This window comes from Cervus canadensis, chromosome 25 (assembly GCF_019320065.1).
Source record: "Cervus canadensis isolate Bull #8, Minnesota chromosome 25, ASM1932006v1, whole genome shotgun sequence".
Lineage (NCBI taxonomy): Eukaryota > Metazoa > Chordata > Mammalia > Artiodactyla > Cervidae > Cervus > Cervus canadensis.
This window is the reverse complement of record NC_057410.1, coordinates 6,913,224-6,940,531: the sequence shown is the minus strand read 5'-3', so window position 1 is coordinate 6,940,531 and position 27,308 is coordinate 6,913,224. Positions and strand designations below refer to the sequence as shown.

The 27,308-nt window shown below is 41.3% G+C and overlaps 1 protein-coding gene across 1 annotated transcript in view; it reads left to right on the top strand.

Moving 5' to 3' along the window:
• The first annotated feature begins 13,949 nt into the window (after window positions 1-13,949).
• PPM1H (protein phosphatase, Mg2+/Mn2+ dependent 1H) overlaps window positions 13,950-27,308 on the top strand; it is a 290,096-nt gene continuing 276,737 nt past the window's right edge. Inside the window, exon 1 of the mRNA XM_043447515.1 lies at window positions 13,950-14,205. Coding sequence (XP_043303450.1) covers window positions 13,961-14,205 — 245 coding nt within the window. The 5' untranslated portion in view covers window positions 13,950-13,960. The remainder of the gene's footprint in view (window positions 14,206-27,308) is intronic.

The following is a 27,308-nucleotide window of genomic DNA, read 5'->3' as shown; positions in this document are numbered from 1 at the left end:
GCTCCTAATTGCTTTTCACTCAGGAAGCTCTTAGTGGAAATAACAGCTATCATTTATTAAATGCCTACTAGGTGCCAGGCACACTGTAGGCACGTTAAGTATGTTATTCTAGAATATCTCAAAGATAAAAATTTCTGAATTATTATACAAAGTTCCAGTAGCTAATACTGATGAGCCTTGAGGCTGAAAAAAGCACAATATTACATGTGCTCTGACACATACAAGTTCCAATTGCTAATAAGTTTCTTCAGACTTGTCACCCTGCTACATTTTAGGATAACCCAAGTTAGTTGTTTTGGTTTTTTTTTAAAAACTAAGTTGATTTTTAACTGTCACATTTTACAAACTTTGGTAATTTCTGAAAATATCTTTCTATTGTTTTCATGAACAATAGCAAAACAATGAAAAAGAATTATGTACTAGGAAGAAAACATTGCTGAATATGACAGAAACCATTGATGGGTAGTATTCATGAAAACCAAGATTAATTAAAATTGATTCTGAATTTCAAATGGAAAATTCACTAACAGGCATTTCTTATGTTTACCTAAAATAAATAGACTGCCAGTTATTTCTTCTGCCAAAAAATGGTTTTATTCAAGATCAGCAAAGAACTGCAAATCCAGGTTTACAACTATGACACTGCTCGGAGTGCTGAGTCGTGTCTGGCTCTTTGCAGCCCCATGGACTGTGGCCCACCAGGCTCCTCTGTCCATGGAATTTTCCAGGCAAGAATTTTGGAAGGAATCCCACTTCCTACTCCAAGGGATCTTCTTGACCCTGGGATCAAACCCGCATCTCTTGCATTTCCTGCGTTGGCAGCCAGACACTTTGCCACTGTTCCACCTGTCACAGCCCTCTCCTTCAATGAAAAAACTCTTTTAAAGAGGGGGAAAGGAAGTTAGGAAGGCAATAGTAAACAAAGAACCCCCCGGAGGAACTGAGAGTTCTGAAGGATAGCGCCTTTCTATTCGCTGAGTTGTGACAGCCTCTCATTGGCTGAACTCTTGTCAGGCAAGAAGAAGTCTTTCCTTGGGCTCAGCTATCATCATAGAATGTGAAAGCTTCACCTTCTGGTCTCCCAACTCTATTTTAATTGAGATTTTTTATTTATTAATTTTTACACACATTTTTTCATAATTTAATAGAAATATCAAAGGCATCAAGTACAAGAGCATTCAAAATACATTTATATTCAAATTTAGGGCACAGTTTTGTTTTCCAGATGTATCAAATAAAGTGCTTTTCAACATATGGTTTCATCAGACTTGTATACTGAGGATATTTACACTAAATCTAGTAATCCCTAGGCACCAAAATTAGGATGCTAGGAAGTACTGGCCTGGGTTTGTGAACCTTTTATCTCTATCTTTTTTTACACTAGAAAGTACTACTAAGGCCCTCTAATTTGATCTTTAAGTGAGACACTTATTGTTGTCATTCCCTCTTTGCCATAGTTGTTTATTTTTTCAACCTGTATTTAATACATATAATGTGTAGTAAATACTATAGATTCAGAGAGAAAAAGGAAACAGCCCCCTTTTTTCAACTGTCTTACATATAGGAATCAGATAATTTTAACACAACATGACATGCTATAATTATGGATAGAGTTATATAAAGGTGCTTTGGGAATATACAGAAAGAAGCTGTTAGCTGCTGAAAAGATGTGAGGGATATAAAAAAAAGATTTAGGAGTTAGCCATCAGGTGTGGGGGGAGGGAGAGAAGACAGGCTTGCTGCATTTCAGGCAAAAGCAAATAGCCTGTTCAGACAAGAAGGTGGGGTAAAAGGACATCACATTCTGAAAGTGACAAGTAATAAGTCTGCAGCACAAAAAAGGTTAGCCTGTGTCTGGAAAGGTAATCAGAACCAGATCATGAAGGCTTATGGTTTTTAACTAAATAGCCAACTGAGGAGTTTAAAATGGAAGGAAATAGCATCACCAGGTGCTCTGTTTAGAAAGCTCCTTTTCACTGTTGTGTGGAAGACAGCCCCACGCGAACAGCAGCGCTCTCACTTTCTCAGCAAGAAAACTGCTGAGAATCTGAGGATGACAGAGGGAATCTGAGCGAAACTGATAGTTGTGCAATAGTCAGGGGAAGACAGGCCTGGCAGGTGTTTGGAAGGCAGATACAAAACGGGTTGACAGGCTGATATGGGAGGCTACCTCTCAGATTTCTAGATTAGGTAGGTGGATACTAATGTCATTAACTGAGACCATAGTTTCAGGAGGAGCAAAAGCAGAGTCATGGTCATGAAATTCTATTAGTGTATGCTTATTTTAAGATACCTGGAAGATATACAAGTAGAGAATTCTGAGTCAGATTAAAACCCTTTAAAGCTTCAGGCTTTGAAAAATTATATATCTATCTAAAAAAAAAAAAAAGAAAAATTATATCTAGTGTCCTGGTTCCCTCAATTAAACTAAAAAACAATATGAAGTCTTACACAAAATAAAAGGAAGGCCAAAAAGGTTTTGTTTTTTCTAAAAATGATCACTCTGTTACTTTAGTAGAACATTACCAAAAATGAATATTTTTTAAAATATGTATACATATTTATTTATATAAATACTTTTATTTATATAATGTACTTATTTATGCAAATATATTCATATAAATGTACTTATTTATACACACATATTTATTTATTGGGTTTCCCAGGTGGCTCAGTGGTAAAGAATCCGCCTGCCAACTCAGGAGATGCAGGTTCAATCTCTGGGTTGAGAAGATCCCCTGGAGACAGAAATGGCAACCACTCCAGCATTCTTGCCTGCAAAATCCCATGGACAGAAGAGCCTGGAAAGCTACAGCCCATGGAGTCGCAAAGAGTCAGACACCACTTAGCAACTAAACAGCAGCATTTATATACTACTTTTTTTTGGTCCCTGTTTGGCCCAGGACAGAAGCATGTGCACAGACAGACTGCATATTGTGTAATCCAGGCTGGGAAGTGATTAGCAGGCGGTGGTCAATCCTACTTCTTTCTCAACAGTTTACCATATGCTGAAAAACTTACAAATCTGCCTATGGCAGATGTACTTGGGGTTTGACACTAACGTGAGCCCGTGGAAACCAAGCAGAAGAAAGGGACAGTTCATCCGTATCTGAAGAGAACCAGTTTATGAGTCTCATCCATGGCTGTCCTTGTTCTATATCCATTTAGAGTCAAAGCACATCGGCCACTCCTTATTTTCTTATCTGATATATTCCCTCACTTCCGTGTCTGCCTGTCCATTAAGTATAATAAACAGCACACATTTCTCATATGCCTGTATTTCTCAAATGGGTTCTATCAGAATCTCCTGGATGGCTTGGTAAATGAGATTGCTGGGTACCACCCCCATAGATGCTGATTCAATAGAGCTGGGATGGAGCCAGAGAATTTACTTTCCTAACAAGTTTATAGGGGATCCTTGTGGTTGCTGGTCCAGAATTTAATATGCCAGTTTTCCACAGTCAAAGCAATTAGAAGAAAATTGAGACCATAAATTAATTTTTAATCACTGAAGTAGACATAAGGGAAAAGTTCATAAAAGTAGGATATGTTCATTATGAAGGCATAACCAGGGTAATAGGAGTGGGTCACCTTGCTTTTCAATAAAATCTGACATTATTTGTTGTGACCATCCACTTGGATTTTGGAAAGCTGATCCTAAAAATATTTACAGACAAGTAAAGAAAGCCTCTGCACTTTAACTGAAAATACAACTGATGACAAAGGGACAAAGCAACTAATCCTGCATTTCAAGACAGTCTAAATAGCTATTGCATATGGTGGCATAGAACAAGACTGATCCTTTGAGGGAATAAAAAGTAATTTGAGTTTGCAGTTCTTACTTAAAAAGCTGTCTTTAGTTGCTTGACTTCTGAATTTTTGTGAACCACATGCCCTTCTCAGAGTAAAAGTTAACTTTTTCATTGAGTAAACAATCTTCATTGGCTACTTGACTCAGGCTATTATTGCCTTGAAAAAATAATCCTAACAGCAGGAATTTTTAAATGGTGAACATATCACATTTAAAAAGAGACATTGTGCTTCCCTGGAGGCTCAGTGGTAAAGAATCTGCCTGCCAATGCAGGAGACATGGATTCAATCCCAGATCCCAGAAGATTCCTGCATTCCACGAAGCAAGAAGCCTGTGTGCCACAATATTGAGCCTGTGCTTCAGAGCCCAAGAGCGCAACTACTGAAGCCTGCTCACCCTAGAGCCCATGCTCTGCAACGAGAAGCCCCTGCAAATACAGACTAGCCTCTGATCACTGCGACTAGAGGAAAGCCCAAGCAGCACTGAATACGCAACACAGCGAAAAATAAATAGCTAACTAAAAAAAAAAAAGGACCCTAAAGGACTACATTCTCATGGTTAGGGTGAATCAGAAATAAACTTGTCGCCTCCTTCCTTGGGTATTTAGGGTTAATGGAGATAGAGTGTAGGCTCAGATGGTAATAAATAGATTTTTGAAAGAGAGAGATGTTAACATAGCAAGGCTTGCAAACAGACTGGTAATTTTATAATTTTTTAGAAAATATTTCAGTATAATAGAATTTAGAATTTTCATACAACTTTAGCATGACCTAGGCAGCTACCAATTTAGAAACAAGTTCTATCTAAAAAAAAAAATAGAAAGTAATTTGTTTGGAATTTGGAACAATTTCCAAATGGCATTATTGTACTTATAACAGTCAGAAGTTTCTAAGAAATTTAGAAATTTCTGAATCTATAGAAAATTAACAAAATCCTTAAGATTAACTGAAATATCAGGTCTTTATTTGGAAAAGGTAGGGAAAATATTTTGTCATGTAAACTTAATATTTGATGGAATGTGAAAGTACACAAGGGGACTGGGTCCTATTTTGTTACTAGCCATGTGGTTTTAGACAAGTCATTACCGTCCCCAACTTCAGTTTCATTAGTAAATGGGCAGTGTTAATAAGCAGCATTGGAAACAATGTTTAATTTGTAGGGTAGAAGAGCATTGTCAACCACATAGGTAAACTTTCCTTCTCTCACAGGCAGGGTGCAGTCAGTACTGTAATGCAGATTATTCATTTATTAACCATCCACTCTGTACCAGGAAGAATACTAGGAATTTCCATGCTTCCCACTTAATTCTCAAAATAGTCCTATGCAGTGTTTCTACTTTTCTTGTTATAAGTAAAAATAATTAAAAAAAGGAAATGGTTTAAAAATTTAATATTAAAAACTAGTCCCTCTATAAAAAATAGATTTAAATAGAACAGATAACCCTGGGCCAACATTAGTTATATCATATTTATAACTACTTTCTCACTGATTCAAAGCTACCCTATGAGATTGGAATGATTATTTTTTCCATGTAATTTATAAATTATATATATGTTAAAAATAAATAATTTTATACAGACCTATTTTAAATACATGTTAATTAAATATTAAACTACTTATTTTTATTTATTATTTATATGTGATATATATTTTATGTTCATAATAGATATACTTTATTTTGTGCTTTATATTTATAATAAACAATATGTTCTATATTTATGTATATACTGTATTTATATGTTATATTACTATATATAACTATTCATACATTTAATATAATTATTATATATTGAGTAACTTTAGTCACCTGACCACTGGTTGGTTAGTGTTCTGTTAGCACAGGATCGAAGTCAAATGGGAGAAAGAAATGAATGAAGTTTTGGGTAGGGAGATTAATCATAAACTCAGTAAGAGATCTTGGTTTTAAGGGGACTCCTTTCAGTTTCACATATACAAATGGTGAATATTTTTTATAGATTATATGTATGTGTGTTTAAATTGTGGGTCATTAAAGGGACAGAGTGGACTTCCCAGGTGGCACTAAAGGTAAAGAACCCACCTGTCGATGCAGAAGACACAGGAGGCCAGGTTTGATCCTGGGGTGGCGAAGATCCCCTGGAGGAGGGCACGGCAACCCACTCCAGTATTCTTGCCCGGAGAATCCCATGGACAGAGGAGCCTGGCGGGCTACAGTCTGTGGGGTCTCAAAGAGTCCCCCCACAGGGGACTTAGCCCTAGCAGCACAGTATATATTAAATATATATTATACACTTATGTATAATATACTTGTATTATATGATATGTTTCTATTATTTATTATAATATTTATTATTTATTAATTAAATAAAATATATTTATATATTTATTGTATACATATTTAAAATATATACTATATGTTTATATGATATATATTTATTTCCATTTTACTTGTAAGTATTCTTATAATTGGCATATTTCAGTGTCTAATCTACAGTAGGTCTTATGGGACCAGGAATTCAGTGAGAAGGATTCAGGTTTATATAATTCCCATATCAGTTTCAAAGCAGTGGTTTCAGTAGGACAAGGTGGGCATGGGATAGAATAGTCTATAGAAGATTCAATGCAATCCCTATTAAGCTACCAATGGTATTTTTCACAGAACTAGACCAAAGAATTTCACAATTTGTATGGAAATACAAAAAACCTCGAATAGCCAAAGTAATCTTGAGAAAGAAGAATGGAACTGGAGGAATCAACCTGCCTGACTTCAGACTCTACTACAAAGCCACAATCATCAAGACAGTATGGTACTGGCACAAAGACAGAAATATAGATCAATGGAACAGAATAGAAAGCCCAGAGATAAATCCACGAACCTATGGACACCTTATCTTTGACAAAGGAGGCAAGGATATACAATGGAAAAAAGACAACCTCTTTAACAAGTGGTGCTGGGAAAACTGGTCAACCACTTGCAAAAGAATGAAACTAGAACACTTTCTAACACCATACACAAAAATAAACTCAAAATGGATTAAAGATCTAAATGTAAGACCAGAAACTATAAAACTCCTAGAGGAGAACATAGGCAAAACACTCTCCGACATAAATCACAGCAAGATCCTCTATGACCCACCTCCCAGAATATTGGAAATAAAAGCAAAAATAAACAAATGGGACCTAATGAAACTTAAAAGCTTTTGCACAACAAAGGAAACTATAAGTAAGGTGAAAAGACAGCCCTCAGATTGGGAGAAAATAATAGCAAATGAAGAAACAGACAAAGGATTAATCTCAAAAATATACAAGCAACTCCTGCAGCTCAATTCCAGAAAAATAAATGACCCAATCAAAAAATGGGCCCAAAGAACTAAACAGACATTTCTCCAAAGAAGACATACAGATGGCTAACAAACACATGAAAAGATGCTCAACATTATCAGAGAAATGCAAATCAAAACCACAATGAGGTGCCATTACATGCCAGTCAGGATGGCTGCTATCCAAAAGTCTACAAGCAATAAATGCTGGAGAGGGTATGGAGAGAAGGGAACCCTCTTACACTGTTGGTGGGAATGCAAACTAATACAGCCGCTATGGAGAACAGTGTGGAGATTTCTTAAAAAACTGGAGTTAGAACTGCCATATGACCCAGCAATCCCACTTCTGGGCATACACACTGAGGAAACCAGATCCGAAAGAGACACGTGTACCCCAATGTTCATCACAGCACTGTTTATAATAGTCAGGACATGGAAGCAACCTAGATGCCCATCAGCAGACGAATGGATAAGGAAGCTGTGGTACATATACACCATGGAATGTTACTCAGCCATTAAAAAGAATTCATTTGAATCAGTTCTAATGAGGTGGATGAAACTGGAGCCCATTATACAGAGTGAAGTAAGCCAGAAAGATAAACACCAATACAGCATACTAACGCATATATATGGAATTTAGAAAGATCGTAACGATAACCCTATATGTAAAACAGAAAAAGAGACACAGATGTACAGAACAGAATTTTGGACTCTGTAGGAGAAGGCGAGGGTGGGATGTTTCGAGAGAACAGCATCGAAACATGTATATTATCTAGGGTGAAACAGTTCACCAGCCCAGGCTGGATGCATGAGACAAGTGCTCGGGCCTGGTGCACTTGGAAGACCCAGAGGAATCGGGTGGAGAGGGAGGTGGGAGAGGGGATCAGGATGGGGAGTACATGTAACTCCATGGCTGATTCATGTCAATGTATGGCAAAAACCACTACAATATTGTAAAGTAATTAGCCTCCAACTAAAAAAAATAAATGAAAAAAAAAAAGTCTATAGAAAGTGGCCAATGGGAAAGTAAGAGGAAAAGTCAGATGTAATCCATTGATTCAATGTACCAGTGATTCTGAAATTAGGTGTTTGTAATTTAGAGAACATATGTACTGATGGATGTAAAATTTGCTGAAATGCTGTAACTCTGTACTCAAAAATTAGCTATAAATCTCCTGGTTCATAAAGAAATTGTTATTTATAAATAAAAGTTTTTTTGTTTTTTTTTTTACTGTGGAGAAATAAAATCCTTCTTACTAGTCAAAGATTTCTGGCCAGTAAATTACTACATATGAAACCAGAATCTAAAGTATTTCTGAACAAAAGCAAGTTAATGTTAACTATTTTAAGATTATATCCTGGTTGATATACACCAGGTTACCAGTTTGCTGTGAAGCAGAAACCCACCTGCCTTGATATTATCATTATTATTACTCATTATTATTAGCTGCACCAGGCAGCTGCAGGAACTTAGTTCCCCAACCAGGGATCATACCCATGGTTCCTGCAGTAGAATTGTGGAGTTCTAACCACTGGACCTCCAGGGAATTCCCATCCATATTATTACCAATCTGGATATTGACTGAAGATAGCTAAGCATTATCTTATCAAATATCAGAGGTTAAGGAAGTTCTGCTTATAGATAAGACTGATCTTAAGGGATAACTTGAGAAAGAACTTTAAGAAAACAGAGGGTATAAATATAACAGTTTTGGCCATTCAAACAAGTTACATTCTTCTCCAGAATAGATTAAAAAACAAAAAGAATTAATTTACTGGGAATTCTCTGACAGTCTAGTGGTTAGACACCATGCTTCCACTGCAGGGGCATAGGTTCAATCCCTGGTTGAGGAACTAAGATCCCCATGTGCCAAGGCACAGCCAAAAAAAAAAGAGAGAAAGAATTTACCAACTGAGCCCTTTAGCTTGCTAGGCATTAGGCGAAGTGCTGGAAATACAAAGATGAGTAAGAGTGTTCTTACCCTATAGGATTTCACTATCTAATGGGAAGACATGGATAAACTGCCAGACACAATTCGAGGAGGTATGTACCTGCTGCTGTTGAGAGGGCTGAGTCCTGGAATGGCATTATTCCTCCTTCTTGGAGAAGGGATAGGCTACCCACTCCAGTATTCTTGGGTTTCCCTTGTGGCTCAGCTGGTAAAGAATCTGCCCTCAATGTGGGAGACCTGGGTTCAATCCCTGGGTTGGACAGATCCCCTGGGAGAAGGAAAAGGCTACCCACTCCAGTATTCCTGGCCTAGAGAATTCTATGGACTGTATAGTCCATGGGGTCGCAAAGAATCGGACACGACTGAGCGACTTTGACTTTCATCCTTCTTATGGCCTAACTTGCAAATGAGCTTTCTACTTGAAACCCAAATCTTATTTTTAAAATTTTTGTTCCCATGTACCCTTCACCCAGTTTTCCCCTAATGTTGACGTCAAAACTAAGAAATTAACGTCCATACACTGTTGTAGTAGGTTGTGCTCCTTATATCCCAGTCTAACAGTTGCTCAGGTTTGCCTTGACTTACAGAAATTGGACACTTAAAAAACAATTTTATACTATTTTTTAAAGATTACACTCCATTTACATATAGTATCACTCCGGTGGCTCAGATGGTAAACAGTCCACCTCTAATGCAGGAGACCCGGGTTCAATCCCTGGGTCAGAAAGATCCCCTGGAGAAGAGAATGGCAACCCACTCCAGTATTCTTGCCTGGGAAATCCCACGGATGGAGGAACCTGGCAGGCTGCAATCCATGGGGTTGCAAAGAGTCAGACATGACTGAGAAACTATCACACACACACACACACACACACACGCACATGACAAAATAATGACTTTATTCCTCATGTTTTCAAATACATCCTTGTAGCCTATTTTATACCCAATAGTTTGTACCTTCCACCTCGACACTTTGAAGATACCTGGTTAGGTATTTTTGTAGAATATCTTTGGCTTGGGTTTGACTCATGTTCTCTCATGACTATACAGAGGTTAAGGACTTGGGGAAGAATACCATGAAGTGATGTGTTAGTTTCATCATGAAATGTCAGCAGGTACAGGATGTTAACCTTGATCACTTGTTTTAGGTGATGACTGCCAGGATTTTTTTTGTTTTCACTGCAAGTCACTGTTTTTCCTTTTGTAATTCACTAATATCTGGGGTTGGGGGGTTTCCTTGATGTTTTGACTGAAGACATCATCCATACCTTCTTTGTTTTCTCTTGAAAATAGTCTTGTTGCTAGCAAAGAGTCATTAAATAGTCAAAAATATAGTATCATAGGCCTAGAAATGAGATTATGTTTACACAAAGAACATCCAAATATAAGGTCTATGTATCTATCCTGTAAATGAATATTCTACTCAAGGCTTCAAACTCATAATTTTCAGGGGAAAAGAGATTAACAAGAGAGACAAACGAAGGATACTTTTTGATGAGTGGAGCACACACACAGGGTATAACAAACCCATTGACTACTATGCCATTTGATTCAGGGAATCAATAACTACTTTCAAAGCTGGGAGCACAAATACTACCAAATTTGCATCTGTAATGGGTATGAAAGGTACTTTTTCAGGGGCTTCCCTAAAAGCAAAGACTGCTGCTGCTGCTGCTAAGTCACTTCAGTCGTGTCCGATTCTGTGTGATCCCATAGACGGCAGCCCACCAGGCTCCACCGTCCCTGGGATTCTCCAGGCAGGAACACTGGAGTGGGTTGCCATTTCCTTCTCCAAAAGCGATGACTACTCCCATTTTAATGACAATTTACCGCTTAACTAAAGCACTGATCTTCATGAGTGACATAACTGGGGAGTAAATTATATGGGAAATATTTCTCTGAAAAACCCTAGGATGGGACACTGACCTTAGAGGCGGGTATAAAGATAAGATAGTTAATTAATTAGTTGGCTGTGAACACATACCAAAGAAATTCAAAGAACAGGCATAGCATTCCTGTTTTGCCTGTGGTTAGCAGAACAAAGTTTGCCGTGCACAAAGATATGCCAGAACTTCGCCATGACAGATAATAGCCAGATTACAGAGAAACATAAAATAACTTCTTACAAAATGCTGGTTCACAAATATGGCTAATGTTACCAAATTTAATTATGATTAATATCCTACTTGACAAAAAAGCCTACAGAAAAAACAGGGGTGATCCCCTAGGGAAATGATTTCGTCTTTTACTTTTTTTGTTTACAGTCTGTACTATTGGACTTTATTGACTGTGACTGGGTACTACTTTTAAATTGAAAAATAAATCCTTTTTCTAGTAAATACCTAAGTAAAGCCTTAGGTAAAGTAAAGCCTTGCCCTAAGGTGAAATGAAGGGAAGAAAGTAGTAAATTCATCTCAATAGAGATTTGTTACTGAAGTATCTATGTTGTAGCTGCTGTTTAGTTGCTCAGTCTTGTCTGACTCTTCCGGACCCAGTGGTGTGTAGCCTGCCAGGCTCCTCTGGCCACGGAATTTTCCAGGTGAGAATACTGAAGTGGGTTGCCATTTCCTTCTCCAAGGGATCTTTGAAGCCCAGGGATTGAACCTGCATCTCCTCCTTGGCAGGCGGATTCTTTATCACTGAGCCATCTGGGAAGCAGGGAATATCCATAGGAGGTTGTTAAAAGGTCATTGTTCTACAAGAGCTTGACAAGGAGATTCTAAGTTTCTATAACTCAGTGGATGCTGGAGCAGGTATATTAATAGTTGGTTGGCTGTTTAATCACTACATTGACATTTCTCATTTAGAAGCAGGTTTTCAATGAACAAAGCAAAGATTGAGAAGACTTTGGGGGGAATGGTTCTTTAGCTTTTGCATCTTTTTCAGTTCTGCTCCCAATTTTAAAATTAGGGAAAGGGGGCCAAGATAAAAAACTATATCTCTCTTCTGAAAGTTACTCAGTCGTGTCTGACTCTCTGCGACCCCATGGACTATACAGTTCATGGAATTCTCCAGGCCAGAATACTGGAGTGGGTAGCCTATCCCTTCTCCAGCGGATCTTCCTGGCCCAAGAATAAAACTGGGGTCTCCTGCATTGCAGGCGAATTTTTTACCAGTTGAGCTACCTCTGAGAAAAAAAATTAAAGAATTCATTGACAGGAGTGATATTCACTGAAAGGTTGAATGTTGTCTTTTACATAATCATTTGCTATATAGTAAACCGAAGTACCTATTCATGAAAAAGCCAAAGGAGAAATTGCCTTAAAAAATACAGATACTGAATAAAGGGAATTAGTGAAGTTTACTCAGTTCTCCCCTAAAAGCCAGAATGCTAATTCTGTTCAAAGAACTTTCTTACCCTCGGAAACCTGGGCTGCTCTTTCCCCCGCCCCCACTTACTGAAAAAGGGCCTGTATTCCTTCCCGATTTCCAAGTGAGCCTTTCAGTATGTACCTCCACAAGTAACACAGAATCTTGGCAAATTACATTGTAGGTAAACATAGGAACAGGAAACAGAATAAGTAAACATGAACAGGACACGGCTCTCTTGCAAAAAAAAAAAAAAAATTAAGCCGATATTTAACAAATGTTACCCCCTGATGAAGCACGTTTATCGATTCTTCGCAAACATTTTAATACAAGATTACCACAAAATGTTATGGTTGCAGACATTTATTCATTTTTACTTTGGCATTGGAGTTGCTTTGTTTTTTTTTTTTTTAAATTCCTTCCATTTTAAAGTGCCCTTAGATAATTTTATAACAATGTTTTGAATAAAGCAAAGGCTGCATTAAGTGTATCAATAGTAAACAGGGTCAGCTTTGACAAGATACTCCGGTTTTGTTGGTATGTTGAAGGAAAATGCTTGTATAAACCTATTAGGCAAGTAACTACTAGGCAAAATAGTGCTTGCTTCTGATTTCTTAGAGCTCTTTTGTTTTCTTGGCCATCAACCTTACTCTGGTTTCGAAACAGGGTCTGCTCCGCAGGTAATGATGCGTGTGGTGGTGTTGAAAGAACAAGAAAAGTAATTCTAGAAATGCCTCGGGAAAAACTTTTCATGATTTTTGTGCAACCACTGAGGGTTGCTCCGAAGTCTCTCACACCAGGTGCTCCTCTGTTCCAGTACCTGGAGCAGCCCCATCGGGATTCCACCTGTCTACCTTTTCCCCTCCAGCGCCCAAAGTCTCCCTTTTTGAAAGCGTAGGCAGCATTCCTCCGCGAGTGGATTCCTCAGCTGGCTTTTCCCGGCGGCCCGGCTCCACGTGACCTCCCCTGACACCTGTACGGCCGCCGGCTCACAGCGCCCCCCATCCCCTCCGCCGGGTACCGACGGGGCCTGGCGCTCCCTCCCACCGGAGGTCACGGTCCGGGTGCGAGCCTCGCTCGGGCCGGCAGGGGAGGGGCCGAGCCGCGGCCCCGGCAGCCGCTGGAGCCCTCGCAACGGGATTATCACATGACTCGACGGCGGCGGTAGCCGTGGCAGCAGCCGCGCCGGCTCCGCGGGCTCGCTGGGTGGGCTCAGTTCCGCTCACGCAGGAGTCGGGCGCTGCGGGCGGGGAAGGGACCCGCTGCAAGCTGCCGCCGCGCAGCCGCTCCCGGAGCGCTCGGCGTCTCCCCCGGCTGGGCCGGGGGCCCGCTCCATGCCGCTCGGTTGCGGAAGTGTAGCGGGGGGAGGCGGCGGCGGCACGGAGCGCGGGAGGCCGGGGCTCGGCCCCCTGCAGCAGTAGGCTCTGGGAGCCGCGCGGCGCGCCCCGCGGCCCGGCTGCCCGTGCGCCCGGCGCCCGCCGCAGCCTGCATGCCCCGCGCTGCGCCTCGTCCGGGCCCCGCCGCCGCCGCCGCCGCCGCCGCCGCCGCCGCCCCCTGCTCGCACCGCTGCTGCCGGGCTCCGGAGTAATATGCTCACTCGAGTGAAATCTGCCGTGGCCAATTTCATGGGCGGCATCATGGCTGGCAGCTCAGGCTCCGAGCACGGCAGCGGCGGCTGCGGAGGCTCGGACCTGCCCCTGCGCTTCCCCTACGGGCGACCCGAGTTCCTGGGGCTGTCTCAGGACGAGGTGGAGTGCAGCGCCGACCACATCGCCCGCCCTATCCTCATCCTCAAGGAGACCCGGCGGCTGCCCTGGGCCACTGGCTACGCAGAGTGAGTGCACGACACCGGCGGCGCCCCTTCTCTCCTCGCGGCCCTTCCCCGCACGGTTCCAGCTCTCCTCTCTCCTGTTCCTCGGCCCCAGGGCCCTCCGCTGGCTGCTGGCGTCCAGGCCGCGGAGGGCACCTCTTAACTTAGGCTGGCCATTCCTCTCTTCTCCTCCTCCCCTTTCCCCCAGCCCCAAGGACGCGGCGTCTCCAGCCTGGGTTTGGGTGGTGGGTGGCAGCGCTGGACCGTGGGAAAGCTAAGGCTGGACGCGTGTGTGAATCCGGGGGCTGTGTCACTTGGAAGAAAGTGCGTGTAACAGCCCTGCTAAAGTTTGAAACACAGCAGGGAAATCTGGTGTCTGTGCGCCCATCCCCCCAGATCGGTGCCTCCGCGTGAAGTTTGTGGGGTAGAGCTTGGAGAAACTGTCGCTGCGCCGGGGGTTGGGGCGTTGGGGGCGGTTGTCCCGGCGGCCGCGGACCGGCGCTGGGTTGCACAGCTCGGAAGGTCTCAGGGTCTCAGACTTCAGCCTAAGAGCTCCTTGGCTTCTCTTTTGCGGGTGGGAAAACCTTGAGCCTTTAGTGAATGCCAATACTGTTTCCCCCAGTCCTTGGGGAGGGGGCAACTTCTTCCAGGTGCCTAATGATAGCATTTGGGTAATCAGCTTTGCCGATTAAGTGAGAGGTTGAGTGATTTACTATTTCAAGAACCGCCTGAGTTACGTTGACGATCTGGAGTGGAACTGGGAAAGGAGAGAGGAAGGATTTTAATGGCCTCCCCACCCCCAACTCTACAGCTCTTCCATTGAGCGTCTTATGAATGGTAGGATAAGGGCTGTTTATTTCTCCTATACACAGCGTCATAAAACTGGGAAATTCGGAAGGTAGAATTTAGGAGACCAGAGTTTCGGGATTAATGATGGCTCGGTGGGGGCAAAAGTGCACGCGAAACCTTGCCTGGCACACCTGCCCCTTTTCCTTTAACTCCATCCGCTGTATAATCTGGGCCCTCCCCCGCCGGGGCCCAGCCTCGCCCTCTGATTGGCTCATCGGGGCACCAATCGGCTCTCCCGAAGCCGGGCGCTTTGATGCTGACCCTGTTCTGGTGGCCCGGATAGCCCCGAGCAGGCACGATCCCCGACGCTCCGGGTTCCGGGGTGACCGATAGTTTGCAAGACCCTCTTCCGAGAACTCCGAATTCTGTTTTCCTTCCCCTTTCGTCATCTAGTTGTTTCCCCACGTGCTGAAACAGAAAATATGTATAAATGGCGGTAGGTGACTAGAGGGTGAAAAATAGGAAACAGGTGAGAGTGATGAGTGCTAAAACAATAAAAATTAACACATAATAAAGGGCAGGCTTGGTAGAGAGCGTTGGGGGTGAGGGAGGTACAAAGTATTATTATACCTTTCAGGAGAAAGCTAGCAAAAACACTTGTGTGGTTGAAAAGTGCCTTCCAAAGCAGCAAGTACTATTTCCTGACTAAAATACCGCCTCGGACTCCGCCAAACCCTCCATCTTGCTTGGAAGATCGTTTGGACTTTTGCAAGGCAAAAATCAACTTGGAGCAAACTTTGTCCTACAGTTCTGTAAAAGGGGTGCTTATGCCTGTCAAAATGTGTAGGGACCCATTGTCACTCCAGTGGGTTCACCAGGGCCATGGCACCTAGGTCTGAAGGGCAGAGATAAGGAGGCAAGTGGTGAGAAAGTTATGAGACCTAGGAAGAAAGATGTTAAAACACAATGTGGAAGCTACTTGAACACAGTAAAAGGAGTACCTCAGATAGCAAGAAGGAAGGGGAAGGGGGGAAAAGCGATCAGTTTGAAAACTGTGGCAAGCAGATGATGTGCAAAGGGCTATACAGACTGTAAGGGAGTCTGAAATGCGGCTGTGGCAGGGTTTTACCTCCTCCTGCCTGGGCCTTAGCTTCCTTATCTCCAAGAAGCTCATCTTTTCCTTGACTAGAACATAAGGGAGGTTCAATTGGAAGGTTAGAAAGGCCACTGTAAAATGTTTAGTTTTTAAAGCTAGTTATGAAATTAATATATACTTGTGAATTCAAGCAAAGACCTGTATACAAATGTAAGCCACCCCCATCTACCCAGGCAATTCCGTGTTTGAGTAGTGGTACCTGCCTTTGTAGACTTAGTTGGATGCACCTATAAATATATATCCTGATCTTCTTTTTCCTTTCTCAAATAGACTCAAACTAAGCATGCTATTCTGTAGTTTCACAAAATACTATGTCATGGACTTTATTCCAAGGAAATAATATAGAATTGCCTCGTTCTTTTGAAATGTATAGTATGTATACATTCATGAAATGAATATATACTATACATTTCAAAAGAACATACTATACATTTCATGAATGTATACATACTGTACATTTCAAAAGTAACTAGCATAATGCTTACTGTTTAGTGATTGTAATGTTTTCAGGTTTGTATCATATCCTTTGAGTCTTACAACAATCCTGTGAGGTAGGTACTAACATTTCCATCTTATAGATAAGGATACAGACACTGAATGGTTAAGCAACTTGTCCAGAGTCTTAACCACCTTAACAGAGCCTATATTTGCACTTAAGCGGCCTGACTGCAGAGCCCATACCACCAAACTACCTCCCTGCTCCATGGACTGTAGCCCATGAGATTCCTCTGTCCATGAAATTTTCCAGGAAAAATGCTGGAGTGGATTGCCGTTCCCTTCTCCAGGGGATCTTCCCAACCCAGAGGTCTAACCCAGGTCTCCTGCACTGCAGGCAGATTCCAAAGCATCTGAGCCTCCAGGGAAGCCCAAACTGCCTCCCCGCAGTGTGTTACTCTATGGCACATCCATCTGTATCCCGGATTAACCATTAACATTGTCTTGCCACTTCCCTTGTGATGAACTACTTCCTCAAACCTTGAACGATATCTTCCTGCGACAGTACATCCCGAATGATCAAAATGGTTGAAATAGAGAAGGAGAAGGACAAGTAGGAACTGTGGTTATGGTCAGAGGCGGCTGCCAGTAATACTGCTCAGGATCTGCTGGGAGGAGGAATTATCTTTGTTTTAGAAGGTACCAGAGAGAGAGAACTGGTAAGATTGCTCACAGTGGGGATCGGAGGGGTGTGAGTCACAGCCTGAACCACAGGTGGTTTGCTTACCTTTCTAGAAAGTGAGGTACTTTGTAAGCCTTCCTGAGGAGGAGGAATTGACATCACTTGGTAATGAGGAGTTAGAGGAGAGTTGAACTCTTATGTTGAACTTTTGTATGGAAGAAAAAAGAATAAAAGGAGAAATGGTCTAGCTTTTGCACCTTACTGTTAATCCTTTTCAAAAGGAGTTGCTCTATAAGTTATGTTGTTTAGTCACTAAGTTGTGTACAACTTCTCGCAGCCCCATGGACTGTAGCCCACCAGATTCCTCTGTCCATGGGATTTCCCAGGCAAGAATAGTGGAGTGAGTTGCTATTTCCTTCTCCAGGGGATCTTCCCAACCCAGGGATTGAACCTGCATTTCCTGCATCGGCAGGCGGATTCTTTACTGCTGAGTCACCAAGGAAGCCCCTCTATAGGTTCTAGAACTAGAGAAGTAGCCTAAGTGATCCCTGTAAGATTTGGGGATCTAGAAACAGAAAACCCTCTTTTATTCAGTATTTATTGGCATTGTGCTACATGGAATTTCCTGGCTCCTCAGAAAGCCTCCTATTGTGGTTGAAAAGTTTAGCCATTTGTTTCAAAGCTGTCTGCTAGGCTCTAAAACATTGCAGTTACAGACACTGTTCACTGAGTTAAAAATCTTTATGAAAACATGGATTAGCAAGTTTTTGTTGTTTTTTTTTTTTTAAGTTTGGTATTAAATTACCGACTTAGCCTGTTAGACCAGCTCAGAGAGAACCGTGGGAAGCAATGGTCTGACCCAGAGACCTCATAGGGCAGCTGCTTCCTTTCTTTCTCCACAAGTTTAAATACTACCGAAGTGCTACAAGCACCTGGAAATGGGTTCAGTTTTTTTAATGGGTTAGGAGTGCTGTTTGACTTTCCTTCTCTTTGATCTGTTTGCCCAACATCTTTCCCACTGATGGTCAGTTGGACATAGAGAGCCAAGTGAATGTGGAGTTTGTACCTAAAACTACAACAGTAGGTAATGCCAGAGAATGTGCAGTGCTCTGTGAAACCATCATATTCGTTTTATCAGTGATAGATTTCTTTGCTTGTACAGGAAGAATAAGTCATAGTTACAGCATCATTTTACTTAGATTATAGCTGTAACTATGCAATTTTTTCCCTATTATTTTTCTTACAAAACTGCCCCAGACATGGGTATTTAAAGAAAGCTACTTTGAGAGCTTCTGTTAAAATGTACATTATATAAGTCCTTTTTGTCTCATGAAGGTAGTGAAAATGTTGATGAAATAACCTTATTTAAATCCAGCAAACAGCCCACAAGTATTTGGATTTAGTTTGGAATCTGTAGGCTGTTCCATCTCCCACGTCACTGGCCCTAATTAGCAATTACAGATAAATCACATTAGTTGGCTGGGTAGTGGTGATGACAAAGAAACCACTATTTCTCCCTGGCCCCAAGCTCAGAAATCCCCTGGCCTTTGTCTTTCCCTTCTGACCTCTGCTACACCCACCCCTCTTATACCTGGTAGCGGAGCTCCTCCCTGGGAACTTCCTCTTTGACTTGTAACTGAGGAAACTTGAGGTTCTCTACTTCTTGTTGGATAAGGGGGGGAATTGATGGGGTGTACTATTGCGGGGGGAGGAGAGGAGGGGGGAAGATTCACTAACAGAGCTCTCCTTAGCAGTTTTCTGAAGGTCAGTGCAAAGTAGTCTAAAATATTTCACCTACCTTTCCACTAACCTGCAGAAAGTATTAATCTCCTACTTTAAAGCAGGTGGCTAAGCTCTCTTCCATTTTTCAGATTATAATGAAGTCATTCCCTCTGGGGTGGAGCTCCTGGGCTGTTCCTTTTCTTAGAAAAATGGCTGCATTTCGTCAAAGACTAGGGCTGCTCCAGACAGAAGATTTGATTCTTGTGAGATCCTGTGTTAATGCTGTGTTTCAGCCGCAGCTAGATAGACACCATCTCTGATTTTGTTCCACCACAGAGTGCTTCCTGGTTAGAGTTACATCATTATGCTATGCTTAGTCGCTCAGTCATGTCCTACTCTTTGTGACCCCATGGACCATAGCCCTCAAGTCTCCTCTCTCCATGGCGATGTTCCAGGCAAGAATACTGAAGTCGACTGCATGCCCTCCTCCAGGGAATCGTCTTCAACCCAGGGATCGAACCCAGGTCTCCCACATTGCAGGCAGGCTCTTTACTGTCTGAGCCTCCAGGGAAGCCCAGTTACATCAATATTGGCTGATAATTTAAAGCTGACTACATAATAGAATTGACTTCTAAAAATGTGTTATTCTAGACAGTTTTAAAAATGAGCATATAATTGACATACTGACTTCAAATGTACAACATAATGATTCAATACATGCATGTACTGTGAAATGATCAGCCATTGTGAGATAGTCAACACCCATCACCAACTCACAGATACACTTTTTTTTTCTTGTGGTGAAAGCTTTTAGTAACTTTAAAATATACAGTACAGTGTTATTGACTATAGTCACCATGCTGTACATTACCTTCCCAGGACTTATTTTATAACAGGAAGTTTGTACAACTTGACCACCTTCATTTCAGGCCCTGTCCGTGGCAGGCGTCAGTCCATTGTCTATGAGTCTGGTTGTTTCCTTTCTAAGATTCTAAGTAGTAGTGAGATCATATGGTGTTTGTCTTTCTCTGAATTATTCCATTTAATATGAGGCACTAAGGTCCATTCATATTGTCGCAAATGGTAGGATATCCTTCTTTTTATGGCTGAGTAATATTCCATTTTAAGTATATATATGTTTTATATATATCTCATATTTTCTTTATTCATTCGTCTATCAGCTGACACTCAGGCTGTTTCCGTGTCTTGGCTTCTGTAAATAACGGTGCAATGAACTTGGAAATGCAGATACCTTTTTGAGTTAGCATTCTGTTTCCTTCAGATAAATACCTACAAGTGAAGTAGCTAGATCATATAATAGTTATTTTTAATTTTTTGAGAGACCTCTCTACTGTTTTTCGTATTGGTCTTGATAATTTACTTTCCCATGAATAGTGCGCAAAGGTTCCCTTTTTTCCACGCCATTATCAGCACTTGTTATTTCTCATTTTTTTGATAATAGCCATTCTCAGAGGCGTGAGATGGTATTTTATTGTGGTTTTGATTTGCATTTCACTCATGATGAGTGATACTGAACATTTTCTCGTGTACCTGTTGGCCACATGTATATCTTTGGCAAAATGTATCTTCTGCTCATTTTAAAAATTAAGGATTTTGGGGTTTTTGTTTGTTTTGCTATTGAGTTGTATGAGTTCTTTATCTATTTTGGATATAAACTCCTTATCAGATACATTTGCAAATATTTTCTCCCATTCAGTAGATTTTTTATTTTACTAATGGCTTCCTTTGTTGTGCGGAAGCTTTGCATTTGATGTAGCCTGTTTTGTTTATTTTTACTTTTGTTACCTTCGCTTTTGGTATCAAATCCAAAAAAAATCATTACCAAGATCAATGTCAAGATTAGTGCCTATGTTTTCTTCTACGAATTTTCAAATCTTACATTCAAGTCTTTAATCCATCTTATGTTAATTTCATATAGGATGTAAGATAGTAATCTCGTTTTTCTTTTACCTGTGTTGTCCATTTCCCCCAGCACCCCTTACTGAAGAGGCTGACCTCTCCCCACGGTGTACTCTTGGTTGGTTGTCCTAAACTAAGTAACCACATGGTTGTGAGTCTGTTTCTGGACTCTCCACTCTGCTCCATTGACCTGTGTGTCTGTTTACACGCCGGTACCCTACTGTTTGTATTACCATGACTTTAGTTTTAAATCTGGAAGTGTGATGCCTCCGGTTTTGTTCTTGTTCAAGATTTCTCGGTTATTTGAGGTCTTTTGTGGTTCCATACGAACTTTAGGATGGTTTGTTCTATTTCTGTGAAAGATGCCATTGTAATTTTTGTAGGAATTGCATTGAATCTGTAGATTGCTTTGGGTAGTGTGGACATTTTAACAAAACTCTTTCAACTTGTAATCACAGAGTATCTTTTCATCAACTTGTATTTTCTTCAATTTAATTTATTAGTGTCTTAAACTTTTTAGTGTACAGGTCTTCCAAATCCGTAGTTAAATTTATTCTTAGGTGTTTTTTTGATGCAATTGTAAACGGAATTGTTCCCTTAATTAAAACATTTAAAAAATAAGTTAATTTAAGAATTAAGTGTCTTTATGATTTTCTCTGATTTGCCTAATTTTAACAGATGACTGATAATTTTTCCCTTGAATTTATGAGATTTTCCCTCAGGAAATAAATAACATTCAGCTGCTTCCTTTATTTTTCTCATCCAATCAATAAAATCATTGCGTTCCTATGCTGGGTCCATAATTATGACATAGTCATCATCCTGAAGAGAAGTTTATGACATAGTCATTCCCCCTTTAGAGTTATTCTTTGAAATTAAGTTGAAATGAAATCATGTATTAAGATTATAAGAGACCAAAACTGACGATGGGGGAAGTTGTTTGTTTTGTTTTGAATGTCTTTTAATGCTTCTGGGAAATTTCAAACCTCAGTATTTGGAGCGTTAAGGTCATACTAGGGAAGCAAATTGTTCTTTTCAGCAAGTATTATGATTAGGTGCCAAGTTCTCTGTACCTGAAGGTCCCAAGACCTTTATACATACCTGTACAAAGGTATGATTAAAGAAGAAATTATCCTGGCACTTAAAATGGTAAGAAAGACTTTATTCAAGACTGTTGGCAGTAGGGACATTGTAATGGGGAGAGAGATAAGATTAAACTCCCAGGACAGTAAAGACAGCTGGAAATTTATAACCAAAGAGCCGAGCAATGAGGTCAGTGGATGGCAAATTACTAAGAGGAAACATCAAGGGTAGGGGGATTCTTGCTGAAGGTCAAGACAGGAGATGAGGACATTGATCAGAAATCAAGGGTGACCAGATTTGACTGCTAAGTGAGGACATAAAAAGCCAAATTTCTTATCTACTATACTAATGTTTTATGAAATAAAGGATATTTTGAACCAGAAGTGTAGAGACATACAATCTCAGAAAGAAAAAAAAAAAAGTTTTTAGTTTCTTTGAAAATGCTTCGCTCCTATTTTTCTCATTTTTCACAGACTCAAAACCATTATTTTACTTGTTCTGGAGGATTCCCAAGGCCCTTTCCAGTTTTAAAATCTGTGAGTTCCTGGGGTTAGGCTGAGAACCAGTCTTCCCTTCCAGACTGAGGTTTTTCCCATGGGGCCTGCTGTCTCCTTCACTGTGATTTTAATTGAGTAATTTTCCTCCAGCATCATTATGAAAATTTTCAAACATCCAGAAACCTTGAAACCATTGTATACTTAGCGCACATATGCCCACCATCTAGATTCCAAAATACCCATTTTGCTATATTTGCTTAATCATTTGTCTATCCATCAATCCATTCTTGTTTTTTTTTTAATTCTTTATTTGTTTTGGTTGGTGCATGCAGGCTTTCTCTAGTCGCGGTGAACAGGGGCTTCTCACTGCAGTGGCTTCTCTTGTTGCAGAGCACAGGCTCTATGTCATGTGGGCTTCAGGAATTGCAGCACCCAGGCCCAGCAGCTGGATCTCGGGGGCTCTAGGGCAGGCGGCTTCATCCTTGGGGCACACAGGCTCAGCACTTGTTGCTTACAGGCCCTAGATGTGGGCTCAGTAGTTGTGGTTCATGGGCTTTGGTTGCTCCAAGGCACGTGGGATCTTCCCGGCCCAGGGATTGAACCCGAGTCACCTGTGTTGGCAGGCAGTTCTTATCCACTGTACCACCAGGGAAGTCCCATTCTCGTTATTTTAAGTGTATATTTCCTTTATTCCAATGGCTTTGATTCATGCTATGAAGTTATTTTCCACAGTAAATTAAAAGATAGGTTTGAGTAGCTTTGACTTTCTCAGTGGAGAAAACCACCAAACCATCAGGTCCTCATCCATGTGAGGCGGGGGGACCCCAGCCTGAACTTCTGCGTTGGTGCCCTGCAGAAATCCTCACTTAGTCCATACACTTTCCATAACTTAATACTCATCCAGAAGAGAGTTTTACATGGGGTCAAATTGAAAAGCAGAAATAGAAGACACATCTCTTTGATGTGCTCTTGTTCAATTAAATCAATAGGAAAAATTGGTTTAAAACTTGAGTCGCTCGTCTTTTCAGCTGGTAGCCTGGCAGGTGAATGTGAACTGAGGAGCACACTGCTCAGAGAAGATTGCTGAATCCGTTGCCTGAAAAGTGCTTCAGAATAACAAAGACTCCATTGAGCTACCGTTTACCTTACTTCTGAAGTAGATGTAATCCACTAGCAGGTTAGGGAAATTAAAGTACCTGCTTAATTGCTCTTTTTCTGGTGTGGAATGTGAATCCATGGCGCTTTCTTTGTTATACTATTTCTGACTTAGTTTTTTTCTGAATGACTGTAAAATTTAAGTGTTTCCCTATATTTTCTTTATATGTTATTTATGAGAAAAAATATTACTACTAAGTTGCATTTGTAGAGGTCTGTATGACCCCATGGACTGTAGCCTGCCAGGCTCCTCTAATCCATGAAATTTTCTAGGCAAGAATACTGGAGTGGGTTGCCATTGCCTCCTTCAGGGGATCTTCCCAACCCAGGGATCGAACCCGAGTCTCCTGCACTGCAAGAAGATTCCTTACTTGCTGAGCCGTCAGGGAAGCCCCATGTAATCCCTGCCATGTATATTTAAATATAAGCACTTGTTATACATTTTAATAAAAGGAGAATGAGCCCAGAGGGAACTTATGTTACTTTAGAATCTCATGCTGTTCCATGATCCTAGTGACCAGGGCTGAATCATTGAACCTGACCATTCATTGTGTGAAATTATTCATTAATGGACATCATATTCTCATAAATAAAATGCCACAGAAGAGAGTGTAATATATTTTATTACTCAGAGGAAACGAATAATGTATAATCTCTAGGTGACTTAAAATTCCATAAGGACACGTTAATTAGCACATCAAATTTTATATGAAAGGATGAGTTTCAAAGCTTTTAAAAAAAGTTCTGTTGAGTATAATACACAAAAAAATTAACTTTCATAATATATGTGCATTTCCTATGTTTAAAAGTCCAGACATTTTCAAAATTACCATCGTTTCCTAACTTCAAATAACTCCCCCCCCCACACCGTTTTAATGTTTTTGGAAACGCTGTAAGTCTTAAAACCACTTAATAGTTCTTATGATTCAAGAAAGTCTGTTCATTTTACCTAGTGGTGTTTTGCTAAAGTGAATAAATAGATTATGTGTTTTACTATTAGCAGCTACTTAAACATGAGGAAGTAAACTGAGAAATTTTGAATACTGGGGCTCACATCCTGAGTCAGGTTTGATGAGCCAGTCCCTTTTAACGTTTATTTTGGGGGTACTGTTGTGCTCAGATTTGTCCCACACTCTGCTACCCCATGAACTGTTCCCCGCCAGGCTCCTCTGTCCATGGTATTCTCCAGGCAAGAACACTGGAGTGGGTAGCCAGTCCCTTCTCCAGAGGGTCTTCCCGACTCCGAGATCAAACCCAGGCCTCCTGCATTGGCAGACAGATTCTTTACCACGGAGTCACCTGTGCAGGAGATGCAGGTTGAGTTCCCCTGGAGAAGGGAGTGGCTACCCACTCCAGTATTCTTGCCTGGAGAATGCCATGGACAGAGGAGCCTTGCGGGCTGAAGTCCGTGGGGTGGCAAAGAGTCAGACATGACTGAGCATGCACACCCATTGGGAGTTCTGTTACCTAAGTTCTTAGTTTTTACTTAAGCACAGTCAAGTCTGAATGGAATGTTTCAAGTTCGTGAACTTTGGGGGTCAGCAAGGCCAGCTGCGTGGGCTCCTGCAGGGCCATCTTGGGGAATTCGTGCCTTGGCGCCTTGAACTAGGCAGGTCTCGTGGAGCCTTGCTGGCTGGCTGGGCCGTGTAATGAACTCTGCAGGGCTCTAGGGCCAGCAGAGAGGTCAATTATTTGCCAAGCCGAGTAGACCAAGGAGATTCGTGCACTCTGTAGTCCTTTCAGGGAGTTGACAAATAGACATTTAAGCTATTGAAAACTGGTGCGTCTCTACCAGGTAACTTTTTTCATATAAGTATAGGAGGGGGAAAATATCTCAAGTGAAACATTGATTTTTTTAAATAAAAGTGCTGTGCATTATTGAAAGACTATATTTAAATAGTCTGCCACAATGTACTACATAATCATTCTTTGTCTTTTTGAAAAGGCAAACATTGACAAGTTATATTTAGAACACACAACTGGCAAAAATAAAAGAAAATAAATGCTTAGCAGGAAACAGATTTTTAGGTATGAGAAATATGAATAGCTTAGGAAAACGTGAGGGGATGGAGGGAACCAAACTGGTATTGCTACAGGAAGAACTATTAAGCCGGGAGTTTTGTTTTGTTATTGTTGGTTTGCGGCCTCAGCACACCGCTTTCAGGATCTTGGTTCCCTGACCAGGGATCAAACCTGTTCTCCGTGCAGTGCAAGCTCTGAGCCTTAACCCCTGAACCACCAAGGGAGTCCACTGTTTTCTTCTTTTTTGTTTCTATAAGAGGACATAGCCACAGTATTTTGTTGCAAATAAATAACCTATGAGGATGAACTCTAAAATATATGTTTGGAAAAACTGAGCAATTTTTTCAGCCCTTTAGGACAGCTTTTACCCTGTAAAGTAGGGTTTAGAACAGAGCCGGAGAGCCAGATTAGCTGGGCGCCTGGCACCCTGCCCTGTGATTGTTAATAATGGGGCCGTGCTCCCTGCTTGTTAGAACCAGGTGTCCAGAGTTGGGCCGGTGATTCAGTGCAGCACCAATGGGAAGAAAAGAATTGGCAACTCCGACTATAGCAGCTGGTGTTTATTTTTTAAAATATCTAGGTGCTCAGATGCGGATTGCAGGGGCCTGTTGCTGAACCCCTGCCCCGCCTCCTCTCTCAGGGCCCCCGGTCATCAGGTCAGGACTGATGCGCCACTTGGTCACGCTGGCCTGTTCCCACCTTGCACACCATCTGAAGCCCTGCCCACCGCCTCGCCATCCTCTGGGGCACCAAGGGGTGTCACTGGTCTCTGGGGGCTACTGAAGATTCCTTCCAGTCCTGGTTCCCAACCCTCTCTGTTACAGACCCTTTTATTTATTTTCCTGGATGGATCCCTCATGGAAGGTTTTATCCAGCAAGCTGTATAAAATAAGTATTGCTGCCCCTTCAAATTTTTTTAACCAGGTCAATATTTTCTCATCAGTAGGAAGGGTGGGGTGTGGTGATGATTGCAAAGAACTGCTAGCATTTAAGTCAAACACAAAAGATTAACAGTTGTTTTATTACCGTTTGAGTCCTTACTGTCCACAACCTATTTTTCATTTGCTTTTTCCTCTTCAATATTTAAAATAGCTTAGGTCTCTTACTGCTTCCTTCCCTGATGATTTTTATTTTTTTCATGTGGACAATTTTTTTTGAAGCCTTTATTGAATTTGTTTCAATATTGCTTGTTCTGTGTTTTGGTGTTTTGGCCGTCAGGCATGTGGAATCTTGGTTCCCTGACCAGGGACTGAACCCAGACCCCCTGCATTGGAAAGTGAAGTCTTAACCCCTGGGCCGCCAGGAAAGCTCCCCCTTCCCTGATTGTTAAGAAGCCTGGACCACGTTGGAACTCTGCTGACAGGCTTGGCTTTTGTACCTCTGGGTTTTCAGCTCATATTCATGTTGAGATTATTTTGTTTGGGATTCACATGTGTAGCACATTACTTCAAAGTCCCCGATGTCCTTTTCCGTGTTGAAAAATGATGTTTTAATTGTTTTATTTTCTTGGCTCACAAAGTGCTGCAAGTTACCTGAAAAGTCTGATGCTTGTCAGCTGTAAATTTAATTAAACTCCTGCTGAGAACATTTTTATTTTCTAACAGAGTTTTGACCCTTGGGCAAACGTTGATCTTGAAACAGTTTCTATCATCCACTGACTGTGGGT